Here is a 16322-nt window from a genome sequence, read left to right on the forward strand (position 1 = left end):
AATGGCATGATGGTACATGATATAATCTTACATTGGGCAAGATACGACTATATTAAAATACGATGTAGTATTTGAAAGCAGGAGAGTGGGAGGATAAGGAGAGAAGCTGAGGGGCACATGATATCCCTTCTACCCCCCCCCCCCCCTCCTTCCCTCAATCCTTCCCCTCTCAACACGTCAAAAGAGGACAATCATGACAAAAATAACAGGCTTATAGCCCACTTCTAGAAGCTTGATTGAGACACAAGAAGCTTATGAACACACAGCAAAGAGAGCGTGAATATTTATAATATTCATCAAGAGGGCTTGGATAGAATGGAGAAACAGGGGTGGGTAACTGTAGAAGACGATTGCCCGTAGGTGGGGTGCTTCATGAATATTAATTAAAAGTGATCGTCGATTTAATACTAGGATTGTAGGATTTTTCCTCTGCCCGCTGTGAAAACAAGCGAACGTAAATTGTGTATGATTTAGACAGTAGGTGTTCCTTTTTTCAAATAAAATTGTGAAATATTCATATAAACCACCAATCACAGAAGAATATAACTGTGATAAAATATCAATCGTAGACATCAGGCCACAATTCAAAATCTGTACCCTTGTGTCCTAATAATCTGATGATGAAAAACATGAAGAAAATAGTATTTATCTTGATGAGTTGCATGATGATTGTAATTACATAAAAGTCGCCATAGATTGTCCTAGCTTCATTTATCCTTTGGAATATAAAATGTTGTATCTCCTATATACAAAGCTGTCACAGATTTATGCCCCTCAGCAATTCGGCATGTACTGTAGATTTCAGTTCCTTCTTTCTACCACTTTACCTCATAACTTGACGCATTGGCACGCACAAGAAAGTTGATGAGGAAATGGTAAATAAATGTTCTTTCCATTGATGAATTCAGCTCTCAGCTGATAATTTCAGCGATGGTGGACATCGTCGTCATCGTCGTCGTCGTGGTAGCCCGGTGGAGGCGGGGAATCGAGCGGTGGCGAGTCGGCTAATGATCGCGGTGAAGGGCTATCGGGGTTGGGACTGAGTAAGCACGTTGCTCCCTCGGCCAGCGGCGGCGAGTGGGCCGAGTTTGACACGCTCGAGTTCTGCAGTGCTTGCTGTTGCTGCTGTTGCATTCTGTAGATGCAAATAAAAGAAACGAGAAGATAGAATACGTTTTATTGATAAAGAATTCATTGAGTCTGACTGAATAGATCGTTACACTCTTAAAACAAATCAGTCAAATTGACTAGTAGTCAGTTGGGTGCAACTGCTGTCTAGTCACGTTTCTGACCTATCTTCTAGTCAGAAATAAGTCTGTTCTAGTAAAATACGTCTAGAAAATAGTTAAATGCGACGAGAGTAACAGTTGCACCCAGCTGACCCTAACTAGTCACTTTTTACTGATATGTTTTAGAGTGAAGGATTTGAACACATGAATTCAATAAAGCCAAGTAAATTCTTAAGAAATAAATTATTTTTAACATTGTATCTCCCTGAACAGCTGTGTCGTGAAAAGTGTACCAAACAGAAAGTGATATAGATATATATTTTTTTATATCACAAAGCAGAACCAAATCTTTAACCACATAATTATCAACTTTTTAAAAATCTGAATGATCCAATATTTTTCTAATCCGCAATTGAAAGGCGAGATTGTGGTTTCATTATTGTGATTTCCGTATAACGTGTGTTTTTATTTTATTCTGCGATCATGTAGGAAATAGAATAATGATATATCCCTCTAAAGGCCATTATAAAACTGAGTATCAACAAATTAATTCAGTAATATATCACAATGAAAACCTCAGAGGCGGAAGCCAATAATTCTCTGTAAATACAAAGAAAATAATAGCTATGAATCATGAAAAGGTGATATATATCATCATTACCCTTTCCGGATAGTTGTCTGTCATTTTGTACAGCTTCATTATTTTCTCTTTCAGTCTCTTTCCATATATTCCTTTTCATTGTTTTATTAACCACGCAGCATTAACCAACCACCTATTCTCTTTCCATTCTTCTCTATTTCCATCTCTCTCACCATCTTATTTTCTTCTCTCTTCAATTGATACGTCTGACAATGAATTTAGGCAGTCAATCACACCAGTTCACCACCATTTCTAATGAGTTGAATGTTATTTCGAAGGAGAATGCGGTTTGGGTCCTATTGTCAGACACTTTGAGGCAATTTCTGTACATCGCTACTTGAGTTTTATTATTGTTTGCCCTCTGTTTCCGCTGTACCAGTTTATATATGTTAGCTTTTCGTACTCACACACCTTACAATAATACGCTTTTGATATTCCTCAAGTGGTGAGGAGGGTAATTTGTCGCATATCTGCTCGCTTTTTACTTCAATGGGAAGGGCCCAAAGATTGATGGCCGATTGTTGGGGCACGATTCTCGCTCCACTTGATTTCTTTTGAATGCCAAGTTGAAGTACGTTGGTAGACGGTTAGAGAGAAAGGAGGAGGAGAATAGAAAGAGAGAAAGAGAGAAGGGGGTATAAAAACCACGCGAAGATTAATCGAATGTTTACACGTGTGTATGCAAATAAGAGGTGTAGATTTGATAGACAGGTGAAGCCATTATTCACCTGCCGGGGATCTAATGACAAAAACCAAACAAAAATGTGTCGGGTCGCCGAGTATTCGTTTCTCCCTGGCGGGATGTACGACAAAACACGTAGTCAAGTGTGAGTAACTCCTTGTTACTAATAGGAGAGCGTCTAGCACCCCATTCGCCTCTTGGACCCCTTAACGATCACTGTGGTCCCGGGCTAAGCAATCGGTTACACCGGGGCGCTGGCTGGAACAATTGCGGGTTAGTTTGGTGAAGAAACATAAATTTGGGCAATTTAATGGTATGCATCCTTTCAGAGAGAGGGCGTCGACCCCACCATGAAAAGAGTTTTGCTCTGTGGCTATCCCCAATCCCTATAATAAACAGGAAACATTGGGTAGGTCTGAATGGATTGTGCCCAGCTACTCTCCCGGTTGATAGGTTAGCGAGTAAACATTAAGACTCCTGTGGGGGTTTACACAAGACCCTCGGTGCTCCCCCACATGACCCCACCCCCGTCTCACCCAACCGGGCCAACCTAAACCAGAACTTCTTAATTCCTGCTTTCTCCCAAATGATCAACCCTATTCAAAGCTGAAAATCAAACAGCGGGGTTCTTTCTCTTCAGCTACCAACTATGCCCAGACAGGGGCCACTCACTTCTCCACAGGGACAGGCCTGTCTCAAAGAGAAGACCAAGAACTTGGAACTGAATTGACGGGGGTCCCCCCGCTTCGTTTCAATCTCTCTTTCATACATTCTCAATGATCGACAAATAGTTTAGGTCATAGCACTTGGAATATTCCACATGAAATTAGAACACGCTTACAAAACAGCCGGTGAAATATTGACATATGACTGATTTCGTTAAGTAAAGTCACAGCAGCCATCAAGCCACCAACACCTTTATACAACACAAAGAAATAGGCATATTACTATCGTGTATAAAGAGTGCCCCGGGGGAAACGAATGGGAGAGAATAACGACTAAAACACATATTTGATAATCGTCTTTTGAAATTGAATGCACCGATTGATATCGTTAATTCTGTCCATTATAGTGCTGTCTGTAGAGACTCCATCTCTCTATAACTCCCTAGAACGTCAAATGAGCAAAACGCCGTCAAGTGCCTGAGTAAAAAAAGGTGACCCCTTTTCCATGTAAAAGATTGGAGAAAGGGGGTGACGAACAAAGACCATGTTCAATTTGTTGACACAAAAATAGAGGGCGGACAGTACCCTCCATCTAGTCAAGACCGGTATTGAATTAAATTGGGGCAAATAAGATTATGAATATCTTAACGGAGGTTTAATTCTTCAACGTGCTCAACCTATGTTTACATCATAGTACACCATTATCCACTTATTTTTATTTTTTTAACTTTTTTATTGATAGCCAGTCAGAGGGACCCCATATGACATGGTAAAAGAATAATGTTAATAGATGTTTGAAATAATGAAGAACTCAAATGTGATTTATAATTTCTAACAAGTGTCATAAAACAACGATATAAGATGAGGCATCAGATTTTTTAAGTTTGAGAAAAATAAACACTTTATTCTGATGATTGCTGCCATAGCAGACTCAACTTGAGCAACTGGCATAGGTATAATAAAAATACAAAGAAAGTGTACTTTTGCCTTCAATTGAACTTGTTTCAGTGGTTAACCGACTAACACTTTTATGAAAAGACGAATTCTTATGTGCGTCATTTTAATCACATAAGAAACGCCTCTTATTATAATTGTCACACTTGACTTGTCAATCATATATCTTTTGTATCATGTACAGCTACGAAAACATTTTGAAATCTGATATTTGAAATGGTCTTTTCAGGGGTCTGGCATTCGAAGTAAAATCGTTTTGAATGGAGTGCCAGTCATTGGAGGTGACGAGTTGATCAATTATTAGTCATTTATTATCATTCATGCGTAATGGATTTCCCCTTTACTCATTCATTGAGCCCTACCGTCTCAGTCATAGTGAAGACAAAAATGTCAAATTCAATGGTTACTGTGAAGCAAAATGGTTGGAATCGTGATCATGTCGAAGAAAAGCCAAAGATGGAATTTGAAAACTAAGCATTTTGAGAAGCGATGTTTCCCAAACATAGAGAAACCAGATTGTAATGAATGAAAGTCACGTCCAATTAAGGCAGAATTCTTCCAAACTGGAAGATATTAAGAGCGTGACTAGTAAACTGGAGTAGTAATATCTGATTTTCATCCATGACAATCCTCTGACACATTTTCCCTGATTCGATTAATCCTAAATATTGTTTTTCAGTTTCAAGTTGGGTATAGGCAGAGAAATCATCTCGAATCTTTTGCCAAATGCGACATTTCTCGGCTCGCCATGAAATCAATCTACAGAGATTTTACATAATGTGGTGTTTTGGTGCTCTTTGAGATAATACACGTATTGGATGAAGGAGGTGGATGATAAGATAGGATGATGATATGGAGAATATAAGGAGCAAGAGGGTTAGGATGGTGTGATGTTGAGATTGAAATCAGGTGTTATGATGCGCGCTGCGCAAGTGTGCCGCGGCAAATAATTTGGTCATTTGCGGCGAGGGAGTAGATCTAGATTACACGGCTGGTTATCTAGAACGTGATAGCCGGGTCACACCGGACCAAGTTTCACTGATCACCGATCATGACGGCGCAAGAAGGTTTCAATAAAACGATCCCCTCTGCTACAGCCTTAGCCAGCTTGATCCGCTAAAGAACATGCATCTTATCAAATAATCAGAAATAATACCAGAAAATATCCATTTCACCGTGGCTCTTCGTGCATGCTGCGATTGGTTATGGGGGCAGGCAAAGCCGAAAAAGAATGAGACTGAAAATAAAAATGGCAGAGAATGAGCGAAATATGAATAAAAGCGAAATCCAGTATTGTTCAACTAGGTCAGTCTTTTTGCGTTTATAAAAGTTATTTGCATAGCCTCGTTGCATACGATAAAGATCATGATTAGACCTGAATTGAGATGAGGAAAAAGGTGACATGTCAGTTCGATATCGATATGACTTTGCGATTATGTCGCTGTCAATTTCTATCATTCATTCTCTCTATCTCTCTCTCTCTCTCTTCTAGTCTATCGCCCTATCACCTTCTTTATGATCCGTAACAGAAGGACATATTATTCACTGAATGAGATCGATTGGGAGGAACGATACGCATAACACAGACGCGGGTAGACCCTTCTAATGTCTGTCTTTCTATCGAATTGGAAGGCATCCCGACCCGGAAACCCGGAGTCCCATGGCTATTAGCTGAGACGCGCGAGGGGCTATCAGTGTGGTTCATTGGGGACCCCACCACACTGACATCTTCGTGAGCATGAATATTTCAGTGATTATCAACTTTCATTCGCAAAACGAGAGACAGACAAGAGAAGAAGAAGAAGAGGGGAGAGTATATTAATAGGAGGGGGCAAACCAATGATAGTCAGAACAATACCCGTCCCAACCGCCTTCTGTTCTTTTATAGTCGAAGAAACATACAGTCTTCATATTTGATATTCATCATAAGTAATATTATTTCGGTGATAAACTTGAAAGCGACTGACTTCCCTTTACCTGATTTGAAATATTAAAGGGGGCGCCCTGGGACATATTAGAGCCCAATTGAACGCGCCAATAATGCAGTAGGTCTGGGTGTTCACATGCATCAACGTCCGATAAAAAGGGAGGATATCTTCTCAATGCTAATAGAAATGAATTTATTCCATTAACTAGCCAAATTTATCAATTGAAAAAAGAAATGCTTTCCTCCCCCCCCCCCAAAAAAAAAAAAATCCGCTTGATCGTCGTGTATGGGAGATATTACTTTCTTTATCATTGTTTCCTGGTAAATATTGAGCACTCCTTAATACATAATCGAAAAACCAAGAACAAAAAAGAGCAATGGATCCATAATTGACATGGGATTCATTTATTTCTGTCACATAACTTCGACTATCTTTCATGACTTATTATATCCTATGTGCACATACACAATGCCCAGTCGATGCGATTGAGCAGGGAATGTGTACCCTTAGCTTATGTGGCAACCAGGCATAAAAGCGCTCCCTTTGTTCGAACGCTAACTCTACTATAGTCAATGAAGATCATGAAATGACACTCATCTTGTTTTTTGCCAACGAACAGGAGGATAAATTGTGAAATATGCTAATCGAACATGTCCCCGCCTTGTTTGTTTTTCTTCTTGAGACGGTGATACCTCTTGATGCGTATTGTCCAGCGTCAAATCTGAAGAGCGTTTAGGGTTCGGAGAGCGATTCTCGAAAGACATACTGTAGTTTAAGCAAATTTCACATCTTTCCAGATCGAAAAAAGAGTAACAACAACATCTAAATAGATTCAGAGAGTGAAAGTTAGTTTGTGATAGCCGTCGAGTGGTTTTTTAAGCGAGGCTTTTGACAGTGTACCTAAGCGTGGCAAACAAACCCTTATCATGTAACCCCTTCCCGCAAACCCACCACTTAAACCGTCAGTTTGCCGGCCTGTTTTAACCCTCTTGTGTGCATAAAACATCGACTAGTCTGACAGGTTTGCCATCGAAATTTCCATCTGAGTAACTGATTCGCCTTCAAATCACCAATGATTCACTGCGAACTCACTTCAGAATCTCCAAGAAGAAGAAAAAATTATTCTGTTCACCGTGCACTTTCGTATGTCGTTTGTTATTTTTTCGTTTTTTTTATTCTTCAAGTCGTTTTCATTTAAAAACTTCAAACAATATTCTTATTTAATGCATTAAAATTTTCCACATTGATGTCTTTATTTGTTCAATATTATACGAAAAGATATTCGATTACTGGGAATTCATTATCAATTATTCATATTACATATCATGAAAATGTTTGAGGATTCACGAATATAGTGGTATCGGTCTTAAAGTACGGTGGGAGTCCATTTGGTATTTCAAATTTCAATGTTTGAATGACAATTTTATATTTAATGTGAGGTGAATATAACTAATATTGAAGGTAATAACTGGTTCATTTTCTTTACAGATTTAAATCAGTAAATGGTAAATAGAAATGCAACACAAGGTCACAAAATCTCTCGCCGTAACATGTTTTTTTCAAAGTCACTAATGAAATCATAGTCAATTAACATGATTTGATAAATATTAAGATACTGTCTCATGACACGTCGACGAGATATGTTATGATAATAAGTGATACCATGGAAACATAAGAGTGTGAAGGGTTGTACCAACCCAGAAACAAAATATCCCACCAGACACACCACCAAAATCCACGACGATAGATGAATAAAAATTACGAAAAAACAGAATTTAGTCCCGCCGACCTGATAGAACAAAATGCACTATGTACACATGTAATGGAGGACTAATGGAGTGGCGCTGATTTAATATGACTGGCACTAGAACAAACTAGTGACAATGCAGAGACCCAATACAGACACAAATATTACCGCAATATCAATTTCAAGATCTCGCTAAATATTTACTCTATCAGTCTACCAGTGCCATTGTAGTTTAACTCGGTGATAATACCGTGATACTCAAGCGTTGGTGTGAATGGTCCGCCACCTTTACTTTTATTTTTTAATTTGTGTAATTTTCAATATTATCCACTTGAATCTCTAAAGAACAGAAATGCTTAAAAATAAACATATTGAACAGTTTTATCAAATGAAATCACACCGCTGAAATCTTGGCTAGCCCTCTCGACCCAAGTGTAATGATTCTTTCCACAAACTCAACCGGAAATAGAGGTGCAATACCTGTTATTCATGAATCGTGTTTTATTGAAATCACTTCTGATCTTGATAATGCGGGGTTTTATTTTTATTACAGATGAATAAGTGTAGGGATGACAATGTATAACTCAGACATGACAAGTAATATGAGCACTATTCACTGTATTCTACTTAGCAATAATTTTGATACCCCTCTGCCAGTTCCAGTTACACGTTTGGTCTTAATTATGAATTACATAGACCTGTTTCACTTAAATTATCTAAGGTTGTTGGTGTAAACAACTTAGCTTCCATCATCACTAAGTAAATTTTAAAAAATGAAGAAAAGGGAGAACTTAAAACAATAAAGGAACATTGAAACTATTATCCATAGATATTATTTTCAAATGAATTGCGAAATGTTTAACTTAAATCAAATTCATAAAATTTGAAAGATAATTAATGGAGATATTGATCAGTGGCTCTTCCGTTCACTACGGTATTATGAGAATCATTACTCCTAAATAATGAAAACTTATAGTTTGCCACAACTTTCTTGTTTTTCATAAGATTCGATAAAACCGTCATCGTTGCGTTTTTTATTTTTCTCTACTTATTCAAATCATCATTTGTTCTTATAGGGTCCATGTTTAAATAAAGATAAAACTTGTTTTTTACAATAAGCTGGATTTTCAGCAATTCTTCTTTAAAAGCAAAAAAAAAGTTAACGAAAAAGGGCCAACATAATTCTAACTGAGAAGTAAATGTTCTTTTTTTCATTTTCATTATAAACATTGAATATTTTATTGTGAAATTCATTAATCAAACATATATCAACTTTGATTTCAATTTACTCGTAAAAAAAGTGAACACGAGTCTCTTGTAAATAAAATCACTGTCGTCGTTACTTTTACAATTTCCAGTTCTGCTTACATTGCTTATAAAGAAATTAAGTAGTGATTATTTGATGACAACTGAACAGAGATGTAATTACAAACCGTCGTTAGTTCCTCCATCTAAGGCCGAAGGAGCAAATAAAGTAATGTATCACGCAAGACTTTGAAGGTGCATTTATCGGATAGGTTGTCTCTTATTTTTCATTTACTACTTTCATGCTTATACTCATTATTTCCGCCTGTCTCCATGGTCTCCCTTGTCATATTTTCATCATGATCATGTTGGTCAAAAACGTATTACAATGTCATTATTAGAAGATTAAAAAACAAAACCTACATCTCCTGAAAGGCTTTAATAATATATATTGTATTGGACTACTGTTCGAATCTTATTAATGTGTGGTGAAACTGAAAGTTAGATTTTTTTTTCATTCGCAAAATTTGAATTTTAAATTGGCTTTGTGTGTTTAGCGCCCTCTGTAGGTAATGTTTCTATTTTTTCTGCAAATAAGAACCCTTGAAAAATTTATCATAAATTTATTGATTGCGTATATTAAATTTGCAATTTACATTCTGAATTTTCAGAATATTCCATGATTGGAACGTGGTTTAAGGCCTATTCATATAGGACCAACTCTTCTTTTTGTCTGGCACCCCACTGTGTTGGGGGGGGGGTTAAGTTCGATCACAGAGGAGGCATTTTTGTTGTAAATTTTTGTACCCGATATATCTTAAAAAGGCATCTTTCACACAAAATAAGTTTTATTGATCCACTCCTTTATTTATCTGAAGATAAAAATCAAATTTTGAAAATGAATTATCTCCAGATTTATCAAAACTTCATATAGGCGATTATGGGAAAGGTTCTATAACTGGAATGATAAATTAGACCGACACTTGGCTTCAATGGGCTTGCATTACAGCTAAGTGACGAACTTTCTTCGAATTAAGATGTAACGAAGAAGAAAATTCCCCACGTATCCTCCGGGTTGTGGCACTCGCATCGGTACAACATGAGAGGAAAACGATTGGCCCCGAGTACCGGGACATCCAATTTGTTTCACAAATAATGGGGGTATCAATGCTACTATAATGAAACCCACCACCATGTTGTGTGTGTGTTTATGCGGGGAAAGTGGCGACCCCCGGAGGAATATTGGAGGAGAAAGGATGATGAAAAAAAAAAAAGAAGATACAACAAAACTACCCCAGGAGAAAGATCCATTACTCACTACATCATGTACATGAAGGTTGGTGAAGGGAAATTGAGAACGGATATTAATCAAATTAGGAAGACAAGGTGTGATAATTAATTCAATTTGAGGTTTTCTTAACGAACGGTTCGATGAATGAAATGTTGATTTATAATTAAGGTGACAAGTACCGTGACTGATGAATGAAAATGGCCCACATCGTAGAGTTAATATATGAAGGGGGGAATGCTTTCCTGTGAAACATTCTGATATATAGCATCCCTATTCCAAAGCTGTCCTGCAATAAGTAACGGAAGTGTACTTTCTAAAAATTATAATATCAAATAATATTTGATTTGCCATGAAATGTGCCATGTCAATGAAATGATTGTAAATTACATACATTGAAATATTGACCAGCACAACGTGTTTAATTCTACGGTAACATGTTTCATCGAATAAAAATATATAGGCCTGTTAAAAGTAACATGATCTTATAGCTCCGTGATTGTATTCAGTTCTTCGAATGAAAATTAAAATTCATATTGGTCCTATCGTATCAACATGATACAACAAATTGATGTTTGAAATGCATGTGTGCTCTACATATCATTAACTTTGAAGAATGCGAATGTTAATTATTCAAATCCATATAATAGAAACATAATCTTGTAATATGATATTACTACTACAACGAAATAAAATTTTACAACAAATAAATAACTTAAATTCTAATCGTTTATATGTAAATGTGATATACATTGTCATAATTTGCAAATTATCATGAAACAGAATACTATTTTTTCTCTCATTTAGTTTCTTTGTCTTCAAAATGCCCTTTTCTATTATTATTCGTTAAAGTACCATGTCGGCCAATATGTGCTTCTATCCATAATAAATACATGATCATAACTCGCAAGCATTTCTTTTCTTGAATAAAAAAAATCATGACATGTATACTTTAGATTGTGATCATGTGCCAACTTTTTTTAATGATTCATTATTAGTATTAAACTTCTTTTACTTTGCTCTTTATTGTCCATTTCAAATGTATCTTTTGTTCCAGAAATCAGTGTAATTTTGGGTCACAGAGGATTTCTCTTGTCAAGCAGACAAGTAAGCTCTCGATAAATAAAACATGACAGAATAAAAAACAAATGCATTTGAATACAAATATAAATATGAATTTTAAAGATAATTAATACTAACCCTAACAAATTATGTTTTTCTAAAAAAAAAATACAGAAAATTGTACCGTTTTCATGATTCGCTTTCTTAGTGCAAACAGTCATTTTTAAATGAAAATGTTCAGAAAGTAAGCAAGTTGATGGGGGTATATAGGCCTACTGAAAGGTTCAAATGAATCACAAAATGGTTATAACAGCGACACGTGAATGAATGAAACTATACCGATATTTGATATGGTGTTACTACGAAGTTGAAACTTTAAAGATCATCTTCCGTTTTCCATCCAAGAACTAAATTATGATGATACACAGTCCTTTAATATTCCAAATTAATGATAATAACGAACGTTTTCTTTCTTGTGCCATTTTTTCATACGTTTTTTTTTTTTAATTGCTAATTCGGGCACGCATTTTCTGCTCTTTGAAAAAAAAATATATCAGAAGTTCTGAAGTGGTTACCACGACTATTAATCAAACATGTAATAATTATAAATTTCGGGTAAAAGGTTGTAATCATCTCTTACATAATATAAATGTGAGTCCTAAACTCGACTTTTCAATTTTTATTTTCTGTTTGAAGATACAAAATTGGTTCTCTCAATCCGCAGATTGCGATGTGCTTTGACAGTGTTTCATACGGATATTGGCGATTGTAAGGACACAAAACGCAACATAACTCTGGTAAGTAATATAAGAACAGCTTTTACTATCTTTTGAAAGACATTTTGTAACTTATTCGTTTCCGCAACGTGGAAAGTACTTTGTGCCGAGAGGAATTAGATTTCTGCAGCCGCGAGCAGCGAAGCGATAGATCGGTGACTGAGCATACGCCCGCCCGATCGGTGCGGCGGGTTTTCTCTCGTGTTTCGAGGCCAATTAACAAATGCCCCGTGTTTATGCGCCGAATGGTCAATGGAATAGGGATAAAAGCGGGGCATTATACATCAATTGATACTTTTTCAAGACTGGTAACATTGTGTTTTGCTTTGGAATTCACAGAATTGACGCCTTCACAAAGGAAGGAGTTTAAATGACGAAGCTCATTGCTTTTAGAGTCAGGATGATAGTACATGTATTACAGGGAAATGTAATTGAACTATAATTGAAGTCGCACATGACTTGAGAATAGAAAACGGTCACTGATATGACGGAATACTTTGCACAACATGATATTGTAAAGTGATATTAATATATTACATGGAAATTTGTCTTTCATAATGAAAATAAAGTATTTTCCTAAATAATAAGTAGCGGTTATTGCCCTAGTATACTATCATCACTGGTAAAATAAGGCGTGACTAAAAATCTCATGACCATTTTTCATACTACTTTATTTTCCTACTTTTTAATGTTATGTTTATATTTCAGCTTTCACTGTGGTTATTGTGCATATCTTTTTGCACATTTTCGATTATTACATTTTATTGTGTCTGTCTTACAAACGGTGCAATTATGTGAGATTTGGCACACAATAACATTGTGATTCTTTTGATAAAAATTATTGCCCTTGGTCTGAGAAATTTTCACTCAGTCTATAAATTATGTTCAGAAATTATGCACGTCTTACCCCTAGAGATATTTGAGAAGTATGATATCGTCAGCTCCGTGGTTAAAGATTTTGTAATGGGTTTGGGTTTAAGATCAGTCGGTAAAAAGCTTAAATATGGAATAATTCTTTTTAAATTTCATCATAAAATCATATTGGCCAAACAAAGGCCAATCCACATTCTTGTTACTACAGAAAATCCCTTATATACAGGTTAATGCTCTTGCTTGAAATATATTAATATAATTATTCAAATGAAAATGAATATTTACCTGTTTTTAGCTGCTGCAGCTCTATCTCGTTGTCTCCTATTTTTGAACCAGTTTCCGACCTGTGTCGGTGTAAGTCCTGTGGCTTGAGCCAGTTCACGTTTTTTGGTAGGGTTAGGATAAGGGTCTTGAAGATACCACTCTCGGAGCAAACTCCGTGTTCTCTCTTTGAAACAATGTGTTTTTTGCTCTCCATCCCAAATGGTCCTTGGTAGGGGGAATTTCTTCCTGACCCTGTACTTGTCGACAGGACCCAGTGGTCTTCCTCTGAGTTTTTCTGCTTCTTGGTAGTGAGCTTCCAACCACATGGCCTGAAGTTTGGCATGAGAGTCCTTAGTAAATCTGTGGTTCTCCAAAATATGATAGAGTTCACGGTAGTTGCCTTGATGAAAGGAGACGACGGCTCTTGCGCGTAGAACACTTTCATTCTTGCTCAGTGCCTCACAAGTCCCGGGAGCAACGGGCAAGGACCATAGAAATCGGGCCAATCTCTCGATGTCTCCACTTTCCTCCAAAGTTTCACAAACGCTGGCAATTTGAGTTGGGGAGAAGCAGAGGGTCGGTAGGGCTGTCGGGAGCGGGAAAAGTGTCCCGCCCGGCGCTGCGGCAGGAAAGGGCACAAACGGTTGCATGCTGCTATACATGTGGGCTAATCTTGCCAAGCCTTCACTACTTCGTGGATCATGCATACTGTAATACTGCGCCAGCGCCTGGGCCGCTCTCATAGCGCCCCGGTCGCTTGGCGATGTTTCCGACTCCGTCCAAACCATTTGAGCTAAATGCTGGGGTGTGTCTATGGGCTGAGATATGTGTCAGTTTTTATCAGACCCGGCTTGTGACACAACTCATATTATCACTGCTATCATGCTAAGCATTTGTTGGATAAATGGTTTTCGATTGGCTTAGGAGCAATTTGTTGGACCATCACCAAGGGGACTGTGTCAATCACTGTCACGCCTGCCAATCACACTGAAGAGAAACAAAGACATGACCACATGGGCTGGCTGAATAGCAGGTCCAATTACACCAAGAAGAATAGTCGAATCTGCTGCTCGCTTCCAAAATGAGTGGAGCTAAAAAGGGTGGAATATCTTTACGCCTGGATGAACTAATTCCGGTGCACAAGTTTCTTATCATATGAGGTCGCTCATATCGCAAGCCATAGAATAGCAACCCGTGATAATAATGCGTCCCCGTTCGGGCCCTCCCCCTTTTTTCCTACGAGTCTGCGCAATAGCAACTCCCCTTTTTTCTCTCTCTTTCTCTCTCGCAGGAGCTCCGTTAGACGGAACTTGCACCGAGTGCGCCAACAGGCGGTGAGACGCGCACAGTCTGATTCTATCTTGCTGCTAGCTTCAGTCAGATTATATGGTGTGCGTGCGTGTGTGTGTTCAGAGTGTATCACACTCACTCGATGGATTGCTAAACCACAAGATTGAATGGTGGGCAAACACGTCTATCCATTTTAGAAATAACAATCATCGACCCTTCTTCTCTACGAAGAGGCTGACGCAGGAAGAGCTAAAGGCGATGGCAATCCGCGCATTTTAATTGACACTAATTACTGCTATTGTTATTACAACAACGCCAAAACGCGGTCTGAATAGACGGCTAAGGCCTGAATTTACAGTCAGCTCATAACCTGACCGTTTTCAACTGGCGTTAAGAAGCCATACAATACCCACCCATCGAGAAAGAAAGAGAAGAGAGTGGCAGGGAAAGAGGGGAGATGAGCAAAGCTGGAAAAAGGAATAAAAGATTGTCACCACAATCCAACAATTACTTCCCGAATCACTTTGAAAAGTGACCCCTTCCACTGACACCCTCTGAATAAAGAGACACAACAATTATTCCACGCTGACACAATGACAAATTACATCCGTGAAAAATGCTGTCCACATAGAGCTATCAAAAGAAAGGTAAATACGGCATCGGAATGAAAGGAGTAGTTTGAAGTTTCTCAACGGTAGCCGTCTTATGAGACGGAGAGAGAAAGGGAGATTGAGAGAGATGTCAGAATGTCGAGAACATGACAGAATATCTGAACATAATGACGACAAGCCATTCGATAATATGAGTTTATATTGTGCGTTGATTGCAGCTGGAATTTCACACAAACCATCAAATTGAATATTTCGCTATTTGGAAAGGGGGCAAATAAAAAAAGATATTTACCTCGTCACCTTCTGTGGGGGTGTCCATTATCAATTCAAGCACTTTGAATTGGTCCTTGTTATCATGGTTATGGGATAACCAGACACTTTACTATGGATCTGAATAAAGTGGGTAGTACTAAGAATCAATCCATTTGGAAGGGAAAATATATTGCTTAATTTAGTAATTACCCAAGGGCTGCAATGTTCTACGAAGTGGATCGCTTGCAAACTATAAATCATAAGTTTTAGTCATGAAAACCTGATTCCTAGGCCCACGGAATAACAAGAAGGATTGGCAAATTTATGTTATGAGTGCCAAATTTCACCGACTCAAATCTTTTTTTGAGATGTCAAAGTAGGATAATTAATGTTGTGAGAGTGAGCAAAGGGAGCAAGCTGCATAATGGAAAAGGGGCTATAAATTTGCCATCAAAGTAGATTTTTTTCTACGAAATTATCAAGGGATTCCTCAAAATTTGGCATTTTGGCTAAAACTTGTGAAAATGTACATTAGGATATAAACTCTAAAGTTCGAGTGGGAACGACCCACCAGTCCTACTCTCCGCAAAAAAAAATATCAAGAAGTGGGCATGCCTTTAGCATCCCATGTTCTCCTGATCACTACATGTATCGATCCCTCTAATGCATATCCAAAATTGAAGTACTATTTAATTATAAAAATAAAGCAAAACATCGAAAAGGGTTGCCTTCGCTGACATGGGATTTATATACACATCAGAAGATAAAATGAAAATCTAGGACTCAGCCTTTCATACATCTATCAATTCGCTATCT

General features: G+C 37.6%; 1 protein-coding gene across 1 annotated transcript; it reads right to left on the minus strand.

The window, feature by feature from the left end:
* Positions 1-228: 228 nt before the first annotated feature.
* LOC121418890 (homeobox protein SIX6-like) lies at positions 229-14519 on the minus strand. The gene is made up of 2 exons (XM_041613084.1): positions 13375-14519; positions 229-1135 (listed from the first exon to the last, which is right to left on the minus strand). Exons 1-2 carry the CDS (start codon positions 14139-14141, stop codon positions 925-927), a joined length of 978 nt encoding a protein of 325 aa, XP_041469018.1. The 5' UTR covers positions 14142-14519; the 3' UTR covers positions 229-924.
* Positions 14520-16322: the final 1803 nt, after the last annotated feature.

This window comes from Lytechinus variegatus, chromosome 7, assembly GCF_018143015.1.
Source record: "Lytechinus variegatus isolate NC3 chromosome 7, Lvar_3.0, whole genome shotgun sequence".
In the NCBI taxonomy this organism is placed as follows: Eukaryota; Metazoa; Echinodermata; class Echinoidea; order Temnopleuroida; family Toxopneustidae; genus Lytechinus; species Lytechinus variegatus.

Bases quoted from the DNA above. Each gene is read 5' to 3' on its own strand.
- LOC121418890 (XM_041613084.1), bottom strand. From the start codon at position 14,141: ATGGTTTGGACGGAGTCGGAAACATCGCCAAGCGACCGGGGCGCTATG. The intron at 1,136-13,374 runs GTAAATATTCAT...TTGCATCTACAG, and splicing joins GCTGCAGCAGCTAAAAACAG to AATGCAACAGCAGCAACAGC.